The sequence below is a fragment of the Myotis lucifugus genome, unplaced genomic scaffold, assembly GCF_000147115.1.
Source record: "Myotis lucifugus unplaced genomic scaffold, Myoluc2.0 scaffold_4885, whole genome shotgun sequence".
NCBI lineage: Eukaryota > Metazoa > Chordata > Mammalia > Chiroptera > Vespertilionidae > Myotis > Myotis lucifugus.
This window is the reverse complement of record NW_005875933.1, coordinates 1-10925: the sequence shown is the minus strand read 5'-3', so window position 1 is coordinate 10925 and position 10925 is coordinate 1. Positions and strand designations below refer to the sequence as shown.

At 45.2% G+C, this 10925-nt stretch overlaps 1 protein-coding gene across 1 annotated transcript; it reads right to left on the bottom strand.

The window, feature by feature from the left end:
- Nucleotides 1-952: 952 nt before the first annotated feature.
- On the bottom strand, nt 953-10918 carry LOC102423889 (transmembrane channel-like protein 5; the record flags this gene model as incomplete). Its single annotated transcript, XM_006108996.1, has 6 exons — nt 953-1108; nt 1979-2123; nt 4402-4553; nt 8347-8595; nt 9013-9100; nt 10827-10918. Coding segments are annotated over 6 exons (882 nt in total), but the record flags the coding sequence as incomplete, so codon positions are not given.
- Nucleotides 10919-10925: the final 7 nt, after the last annotated feature.

The following is a 10925-nucleotide window of genomic DNA, read 5'->3' as shown; positions in this document are numbered from 1 at the left end:
GGTGGTGGCGAGAGAAGAGGAAGTGACACCTATGCTGAGGTCCAGAGGAGGAAAAGGAGTTTATAAGATGAAGGGAAGTGAAGGGGCATGCAGAATGGACTGCAGGTTTCTCACCTAGAGATGAGGGAAAACATGGTGTATTCAGGGAACTATGGACACACCATTTAGTGTTGCTGGTGTGGGATATGGGTGGTTGTGGAGTATTGAGGCTAGAGATATGGGCAGGGGTCAGGTTATAAAAGATCTAGCAACTGTGCTACAGAGGATAGATTTTATATCGAGGGTAAAGGGAAGTCATTTAAAAAAGTGACCAACTTGCACCACAGTTCTAGAGCTCAGCAAACTGGCTACATCTAGGAAAAAGCTGAAACCTACAGGAAAACAGTACTTGACCCAGGCCACATAGCTAATTGATCTCAGAGTTCATATCATTTCAAAACAAAACAAAACAAAACTAACATTCCTTCATCACCCGCAGGACCAGGCACTGGGCAGACTCTCCACATAACTTTTCTCTAGTCCTGACCACACACCCACAAAGCCAGGTATGACCATTCCTACTTTACAGGTGAGGAGTCTGGGGCTCAGAAGGATTAAGTCACTTGCCAGAGTCCATCAGGTCACAATACTTAGTGAGTGTGTACACTGTGCCAGGGGTTTGGGGAAGCAGCAGGGATATAATAATAAAGGAAGAACCCAGCCAAAGTTCCCGTCTCTCCACTAGCCCAGAGCATCTCACATTAAGTCGTGCACACACATCACCTGGGGACGTTGCTAAGATGTGATTCTGAGCCCATGGGCCACAGGAGGGACCTGAGATCCTGCATTTTTAAACTGGTTTCCAAGTGATGCCAATGGACGCAGTGTGAGTAGCAGGGTCTACTCTCTCCCCTCCCTCCCCTTCCCCTGGTTCTCTGTGCCTGCACCTTGCTGCTTCTGGCACTCTGGTTACCTCTAAGTTGTTCTCAGCCAGGTAATAAACCGCTACACAGCAGGCAACGGCCACTCCGGTAGAGACAACCCAGGCCGCCAGGTGGACAGACAAGCGGGTCAGCTGCTGATTGAGCGTTAGTTTGACGTTCTCCTGAAGGATTTCTGACAGGTTCTCCTATAAACACAAGGAAGTCACATTGGCCTGCAGGGTGAATACTCTTCACTCCCAGAGACACAAATCCACCCCAGATCCACAGGAGAGAGACAGGGCAAGTTCATGATGAACAGGGATTATGGGAGACCCCATGGGAAAAATCTCAAATGGGCAAGAACTTCCATTACTGCATCAAATGCCGTTTTTAATCGTAGAGGAACAGATAGGACCAGCAGATTGGGACTGTGCTCCTAGGAAAGTACACTGAGGTCATGAAACCCTTGAAGAATAACAAGTTAACATCTGCAATCCTCTTGACAAAGCCCCCTGGTTTATGCATTCTGCTTGCTCTATCTTTTTAATAAGTTTTTTTTTTTAATAGACCAGGGTTTTTCAGCATCTGGGGCCAGATAGTTCTGTGTGTGGCAGCTGTCTTGTGCATATCAGGATGTTTACCTGCATCTACACTAGATGCCAATAGCACCCCCACCCCTCCCAGATTGCATAACAACCAGAAAAGTGTCCAGACATTGCCATCTATTCCCTGAAGGGCAAAACTTTCCTGGGTTGAAAACCACTGGATAACATTTTAAACGTGGCGCTATGAGGTCAAGAAGTATTTACGCTTAACATTTTGTAAGTTGCCCTCCAGTAAGCTTGTACAAATTCCAAAGCCACCGTGTCCTGTGAAAATGTCCAGCTCCCTACACCACCACAAGCACCGGGCACTGTGAATATTTTTTTCTGGGTTTTTGGGGGGGTTTCTTTCTTTGCTAATATCGTTGGCAATAAAAAAATAATTCCTTATTACTTTAAGAAAAGTTACAGACAAACTGAAGGAGAGAAGGAGACTGGCCGGGGATGTTGATGTCAAAAGCAAGCTTTCCTTACCCTTATCTCAGTGCTAAGATTCTTCTGTTTCAGCTTCACAGCTTTTTCGTGGGTGATGGTGAAGTCCCAGCAAAAAATAAGTTTAGCGATCCCTCTGGAGTAAATGTGGGGGTTAATGAAGTTGTTCCGGAAATACCTGGCCATGCTAGGGAAAGCAGAAACCAGCATACCAAGGGTTATTAGGACAAGCACTGAGGGGAGGGAGACTGCATGGATTAAAATAAAAGAAAGTCCAATAATATGGAAGAGTTAGTTCCAAGTTCTTCTGGAACAGCGTGATCACAAACAATGGTTAGATGCTCTGGCTTTGGGATCTGACAGGCCTGACTTACAACCCTACACTGCCAGCTGGGGGATCTTAGTCATTTTAACTGCTCTAAGCCTCAGTTTCCATATCTGTAGAATGGGGATAATAATAGTACTCACCTCACAGAATTATTATGAGAGGTGTGTTAGCTTCCTATTATTGCTGTAACAAATTGTCCCAAACATAGTGGCTTCAAACAACACAAATTTATTCTCTTACTGGAGATCAGAAAATGGATCTAAAATCCAGGTGTCAGCAGGGCTGTATTCCCTTTGGAGGTGCGAGTGGAGAATCCGTATCCGTGCCTTTTCCAGCTTCTAGAGCAGTGGTTCTCAACCTTCCTAATGCCGCGACCCTTTAATACAGTTCCTCAGGTTGTGGTGACCCCCAATTTCATTGTTACAAATTGAACATAATTAAAGCATAGTGATTAATCACAAAGACAATATGTAATTATATATGTGTTTTCCAATGGTCTTAAGTGACCCCTGTGAAAGGGTCGTTTGACCCCCAAAGGGGTCTCGACCCACAGGTTGAGAACCGCTGTTCTAGAGGCTGCCTGCATTCCTTGGCTTATAGAGTAACATCCGACACTCTCTCTCTAACCTTGACCCTCCTGCCTCCCCCTTCTAAGGACCCTGTGATTACATTGTCCCCACCTGTATAATCCAGGGAGATCTTCCCATTTTAATATCCTTAATCACATCTGCCAAGTCCCTTTTGTTAGGTAAGGTAACATGTTCACAGGTTCTGGGGATTCGAAGGTGGACATCTTTGGGACGTGAGGGGCATTGTTCAGCCGACCACAAGAATCGATGTAGTGCTGAGAGCAACAAGCACTCAATAAAGGCAGCTCTTATTATTGTGGGGATGTTGAGAGGACCCAGTGAAATCAGGCTTAGGATACATAAATGCTCAGTGACGTGGACACTCCCTTTCCAAAATGCGCCACCACTGAGTATTTTCATAGTTTGATAGGACAAAAAAAAATAAAGCTCATTTTATTTTGAATTAATTTGCTGGCAATGAGGTTGTTATGGGCTGAATTGTGTAGCCCCAAATTTCATATGTTGGGGTTCTAACACCCAGTACCTCAGATATGGACTATATTTGGAGGTGGGGCCTTTACAGATGTAATTAAGTTAAAATGAGCTCATTAAGGCTGGGCCCGAATCCTTATAAGAAGAGAAAATTAGGGCTCAGACATGGCCAGAGGGAAGACCATGTGAGGACACAGAGAGAAAACAGTCTACAGGCCAAGGACAGAGCCTCAGAAAATACCAACGCTGCCAACACCTAGATCCTGGCCTTCCAGCCTCCAGAACTTGAGAAAATAGATTCCTGTTGCTTAAGCCACCCAAACCTGCAAACGGACACAGGGGTAAACATCTGTACTTCCTCTTTGATACTTACCATTTGACAATCGTCCATCCATATCCTTCTGTCCATATAACTACTTGAGCTATTGCATCCTTATGTCCAGACTGACCAATTTCTTTTATTTATTTATTTTTCTTTTTTAAAAAAATTTCTTTATTGATTAAGGTATTACATATGTGTCCTCATCACCCCATTACCCTACCACTCCCCCTCCCCACTCATGCCCTCACCCCCCTGTTGTCTGTGTCCATGCATGCATACAAGTCCTTTGGTTGATCTCTTCCCCTTACTCCCACCCTCCCCTACCTTCCCTCTGAGGTTTGACAGTCTGATCGATGCTTCACACGGAAACCTCTAAACCTCTCCCTTCTCTCTGAACTTATATTTTATGTTGCAGAACAAGGAATGATCAGACAGATTACAGAGAAACTTTTTCCTGGGTAACTTTTGAGTCTCTTGAATTTTTTAAAAAATATATTTTTATTGATTTCAGAGAGGAAGGGAAAGGGAGGGAGAGATAGAAACATCAATGATGAGAGAGAGTCACTTATTGGCTGCCTCCTACTGGGGATCAAGCCCGAAACCCGGGCATGTGCCCTTGACTGGAACTGAACCCGGGACCTTCAGTCTGCAGGCCAATGCTCTATCCACGGAGCCAAACCAGCTAGGGCGAGTCTCTTGGATTTTGCCTAAATCTAAGAAGAGCTTAGAATCAGGGAATGCAGACACTTCGTACCTGAATAGCAAACTGAAGAAGCAGATGATCAGACAGGCTGCAACTGTGAAGATGTAGGCCAGCTGCATGTTGTAGGATGCCCCACCGCTCCGATGCCGGATCGTAGAATTGGTGTAAAAGCCATAGTACATCACTGTGTCAGAAAAATAACCCTGGAAGGGACAATAAGCCCTACGTCAGGTGGGTCTCTTGAGAAAACCATGAGTGACTATTGACCTCTTTTGTCTTCTAGAAGCATGGACCAGTCCATTTCGATGTTTTGTTTGCAAGGAAAAGGAACCTCCAAGGCCACTGAGAACCTAGACATTTTATCACTAAGCTTTTAGTTGGAAAGGACTCCCACCGGCATAGCTTTACAATAGAGGGACCCAGCTATTCCACCGGGACCCAGCGAGCAAGCGAAGCACGACTAAAGGCAGGCTGCACCTTGAAGTTCAGAGTGAAATGTCCTGATGTCTGTAATCTACTGAGAAATGCCTCCTAAAACAGTAAGACAAATATGGCAAAATGTTAACAAATTTAAATTGACATAGTGTGTATGTGGATGTTTATTATACTACTCTTTGTTTTTTGTATGTTTGAAATTTTTCATAATAAAAGGTTTCATATATACAAAAACACAAAATACACATAGTAATGAGAAAAAAGTACACAATAATTCCATTTAAATGCATCTATCCTGAGAAAAAAAAATTTTTTTAAACATATTTTATTGATTTTTTACAGAGAAGAAGGGAGAGAGATAGAGAGCTAGAAACATCGATGGGAGAGAAACATCGATCAGCTGCCTCCTGCACATCTCCCACTGGGGATGTGCCCGCAACCCAGGTACATGCCCTTGACTGGAATCGAACCCGGGACCCTTCAGTCCACAGGCCGACGCTCTATCCACTGAGCCAAACTGGTTTCAGCCCAAGAAAATTTTTTAAATCAAATTTGTCTTTAAAATAAAAAGACAAATGGAAGGACCTTATTTTGAACATTCCACGGCAAGAGTCAGCAAATGTCTTCTGTAAAGAGCTAGACAGTAAATGTCAGACCATGATGACAGCACGGCAATATCTCTGCCGACAGCTGAAAAGCAGTGCAGATGTGTAAACAAAGGAGTGTGGCCATGTTCCGAAAGAACTTATTTATGGACACAGAAATATGCATTTCATATTGTTTTCATGCTTCTCAAAAATGCTATTCTTCGAACATGGAGAGACCACCAAGATGGCGGCATAGGTAAACACCGGAGACTGCTGCTGCAAACAACCACTTCAAAAATACAACTAAAAGACGGAACGGACATCACCCAGAACCACAGGAAGGCTGGCTGAGGAGAGACTCTTCAACTAGAAGGAAAGAGAACAGCATTCCGAGGCTCAGAGGAGGCACAGTGTGGAAAATACAAAGGTACGGAGGTGCGCATGGAGTCGTGGAGTCGGCTGGTGGCTGAGGGCGCGGTTGTCGTTTTCAATCAGGAGGGAGTCTCAGACTCTGAGCTCCAGATCCGGGCGAGTCTCTAGGGACTCAGACTCAAACGGGAGAAGCGGGATTGTCTAGCATCAGTTGGAACGTGAGGGCAGCTTTCTCTCCGAGGTTTGCAGCGGTTGCCGGGGTTCTGAGAAGCAGAGCCTCTGGGAACGGGACTGAGAGCAGCCATAACTGCTCCCTCGCCCGCCCTGTTGAGCCCGCCCCGCCCAAGCCCTGCCCAGAGCCATTTGCTGGATTGCCTCAGGCAAAGGCTAGATTAGCACCTCCCCAGAGGACAGAAGTTTTCCCGGGCTCTGCTGATTCTCACAGCCAGTCGGCCTGGTGGTCAAATTCCTCTAGTATTAACTACAACAATCAAGGCTTAACTAGAACAAGACTGCGCACAAAGACCACAAGGGGGTGCACCAAGAAAGCATAAAAAATGCGGAGACAAAAAAACATGACAGAAATGGAGGATATGGAGCTAAAAAACACAATTTTGAGGGCTTGCAATAAACTTGATGAGAGCCTCACAAAAACTAATGAGACCCTCAAAGCTATGATAAAGAACCAACTAGAAATTAAGCATACACAGACTGATATAAAGAATATTATACCCAATAGCAGACCAGAGGAGCGCAAGAATCAAGTCAAAGATTTGAAATGCGAAGAAGCAAAAAACACACAACCGGAAAAGCAAAGTGAAAAAAGAATCCGAAAATACAAAGATAGTGTAAGGAGCCTCTGGGACAGCTTCAAGCGCACTAATATCAGAATTATAGGGGTGCCAGAAGATGAGAGAGAGCAAGATATTGAAAACCTATTTGAAGAAATAATGGCAGAAAACTTCCCTCACCTGGTGAAAGAAATGGACTTACAGGTCCAAGAAGTGCAGAGAACCCCAAACAAAAGGAATCCAAAGAGGACCACACCAAGACACATATAATTAAAATGCCAAGAGCAAAAGACAAAGAGAGAATCTTAAAAGCAGCAAGAGAAAGAAAGTCAGTTACCTACAAGGGAATACCCATACGACTGTCAGCTGATTTCTCAACAGAAACTTTGCAGGCCAGAAGGGAATGGCAAGAAAGATTCAAAGTGCTGAATACCAAGAACCTACAACCAAGATTACTTTATCCAGCAAAGCTATCATTCAGAATTGAAGGTCAGATAAAGAGCTTCACAGATAAGGAAAAGCTAAAGGAGTTCATCACCACTAAACCAGTATTATACGAAATGCTGAAAGGTATCCTTTAAGAAGAGGAAGAAGAAAAAGGTAAAGATACAAATTGTGAACAACAAACATGCATCTATCAACAAGTGAATCTAAGAATCAAGTGAATAAATAATCTGATGTACAGAATGAACTGGTGATTACAATGAATCAGGGACATAGAAAGGGAATGGACTGACTATTCTTGGGGGGGAAAGGGGAGTGGGAGATGCGGGAAGAGACTGGACAAAAATGGTGCACCTATGGATGAGGACAGTGGGTGGGGAGTGAGGGCGGAGGGTGGGGCGGGAACTGGGAGGAGGGGAGTTATGGGGGGGAAAAAAAAGAGGAACAAATGTAATCTGAACAATAAAGATTTAATTTAAAAAAATGCTATTCTTCTTTGGATTTTTGTTCAAGCATTGAAAAATGGAGGAGCCAATCTTCGTTTGTAGGCTGTTCAAACACTGATGGCCGGCCAGATCTGGCTCTCGGGCTGTAGTTTGTCCATCCCTGGTCTATAGACTCTCAATGGCAGAAATCTCTCCTAGAAGGTGAGCTCACAAGGGAGGGGCTCTGTGCCTTGATAAAGCTCTGGGTAAATGAATCGTGGTTGCTATTGCATAGAAGAACATGGGCCTATACATACCCAAGATACCTAGTAAAGCAAAACATGTTGCAAAACAAGACTCGTAGCATCCTACCCTATTTTTATTTTTAAAAAGAATATTTATCTGTCAACCTACCTACCTACCTACCTATCTACCTACCTATGCCTGTATATCTCTATGTTGGTATAGTGAGAAAAACAGTGGTCAAAGATACCCTCTGAAGTGGGGAGTTAAACAAGGGAAGAAGGGGAAAATGGACTTCTCTTAGTTTTTTCTCCTCTGTAGCAGGAATTTTCCAAAAGGAGCATTACAGTTTATAGAAAGAAAGAGAAAAAAGAAAATCTATGAACACAACATGAGAAACCCACCACATATTAGGTGCAGAAAGCAGATCATAGGCAGTACGTATGAATAATTAATCTTTTGTGAAAAAAGAGAAAAAGGAGGCATATGTACAACATACGCTGTTGCTTCTGGAGACAGAAAGTCTCCTATGTTGTGCATGTTTCTTTTTGGGGAAAAAAGAAAAACATTATTTAAACACCCACTTTCCCCATCAGTGACTCCCAGGAAAAAGTGAGAGGTCTGGCACAGTGACCAGCAAGGTGTGTCTCTGGGTTTCCCAAGGTGGTGAACTCTCAGTGGGGGAAATGGAGAACTTACCGCTCCCGTGAAAAATTCCAGTCCTGTGAATTGGAGAGCGTTGTTTCCGCCCACGGTAAACTGAGGGATTGTGATGAAGCTGAAGGTCACAATGAATGAGAAAATGTTGAACTTCAGAAGCCACCTCAGAAAGTTGAAGTAGGACAGGACGCTGGTTCCAAACTTGCCTCCGATGATCTTGAGCGTCTTCTGCCACAGGCTGATGGAATTGAGCAGCTCCGACAGGATGTTCTTGCATCTCCGGTATGCCTGGGGTTAAGATGAGGCTTGACATTCCCTCAACAAATATCTGTTGAGCAGGTCCCACAATAGCAAAAATAGCCACCGTTTCTAGAGCGTTACAATGTGCCAGGCGCCTCGTTAGGCATTTGCAAATGTCATCTCATTTAATCTGCAGACCCATCCCCTAAAGGGAGTGCATCATTATTTTCCCAGATTTGCTGTTGAAGGTGACACTCACAGTGGCTACAATGCCCAAATAACCCAGACCTTTGCACACTCACCTGGTTTCCCCACACCTACACTGACCCAATTTTTATGGCCTCAGTAAAACAGCCCTGAAATTGGTTCTTCTTCTCCGTGGGTCCCCGTTTATCCCCACTCTCCCACCTCCCCGTGTTCACCCTCTCGTGCTCATTTCTCTGACTGCAGCACAGGCGGACTTACCAGGGAAATGGAATTCAAACACTGAGAGCAGCAGTTGAGCTCAAAGATACGTCGGGACTGCTTACTTTTCTCTTTGTCAACCATTCTCCTGGGGGAACAGCAGAAGCAAGTGAGAGATGCAAGCACTGTAATACATTCATTCCCCAAATGTTTACCAAGCACCTACTACATCCCAGGTGGAGATAAAGAGACCAATTAAAAAAATAAAATCTATTACTATGACATTAAATCCCAAAACAAGTAAAGAGAGAGAGAGAGAGAGAGAGAGAGAGATGGATTTTCTTGCCTCATGGGGCTGACATCCTAGTTGGAAGAGAAAGAGAATAAGTGATAAATCCTATATAACAAAGAGCTAATATGCAAATGGTCATCACTCCCTCACGCCTTCACGCTGTAGGAGTTCAGACACTCAACACTGGGGAGAGAGGAATGGGGACCAGCCAGGCACAAATGAGCTCGCGAGAGAGGAATGGGGGCCAGCCGGGCTGCGGCCCGGGAGAGGGACAAGCCGCCTGCTCCATGGTCCCGGGTGCCAGCGACCGCGCCTGCACCTGTGGCCTGGGAGAGGGACAAGTTGCCACCCCATAGTCCCAGGTGCCAGTGCTTGCAGCTGTGGCCCGGGTGAAGCTGCCCGCCCATGGTCCCCTGCGGCTACGGCTGGCCTGGACGAAGCCGGCCAGGGTCCTGGGTGCCTGCGGCCAGCCAGAGGGAGGAATCCTGGGTCCCGTGTGCAGGGCGAGGCAGAGGCAGTTAGGGGCAATAAGACCAGCAGGGGAGCAGTTATGGGTGATTAGGCCAGTAGGGGAGCAGTTAGGGCCGATCAGGTAGGCAAGCAGAGGTGATTAGGGGTGATCAGGCAGGCAGGCAGAGGGGTTAGGGGTGATCAGGCAGGCTAGAGGTTAGGAGACAGTGGTCCCGGATTGTGAGAGGCAGTCAGACATCCCCTGAGGGGTCCCGGATTGGAGAGGGTGCAGGCCAGGCTGAGGGACCCCCCCCCCCTCTTGTGCACGAATTTCGTGCACCGGGCCTCTAGTATAATAATAAAGTGGGTAAACTGCATGGCATGTTACAAGGTAATATGTATTATGGGGAAGAAAAAGGAAAACAGCAGGGTAAGGAGATGGGTAATGCTAGGGTGGGGACTGTGTTACAATTTGAAATAGCGTGACTTTTGAATAAAGTCTTGTAAGAGGGAAGGGGTTCATCATATGGATAAAGGACTGTCCCATGCATAGGGACACTCAAAGCCCCAAGGAGACCGAGATGGCTGGACTTTTCTATTCAAGGATCCCATCCACATTGCAGTTAGTTGTCATGTCTCTTTAGAATCCTCGAGTCTATAACAGTTTTGCAGACTTTCCTCATTTATGATGACCTTATAATTTTGAGTAGTACTGGTTGGGTATTTTGTAGAAATATACTCCCTCCCTCCCAAATTGTGGTCTTCCTGACTTTTTTCTCTGGTTAGATTAGGGTTACAGGTTTCAAGAGAGAGTGCCACAGAGGGATATATCCTTCTGATCACATGACTCATCTCTGAAGATGTCAACCTTGATCACTTGGCCGAGGTAGTGTTAGATGGATGTCATCTCTAGAAAGTTACTTTCCCTATTTCCACACACTACTCTTTGGACGCTGGCCACTAGCACACACAGCCTCCACTCTGGGCAACAGGGGATTATGTGGAATTTTCTGTAGGTAGATGGCCTCTTCTGTTGCATTTGTTTATTTCTTATCTTTCTGAGATGGGGCAAAAGTAGAAGCTCGAGATTGGCATAAAAATCTGGGAAAGAAGAAAAGCTTTTGATCGATACCGAAGCTTCCTTTTCTCTTCCATGGTCCTTGGCTGATTCCGGATGGCTTTAATTCTATCTCTAGATGTCATGGGTATCAGAGATGCAATTAACTTTTGT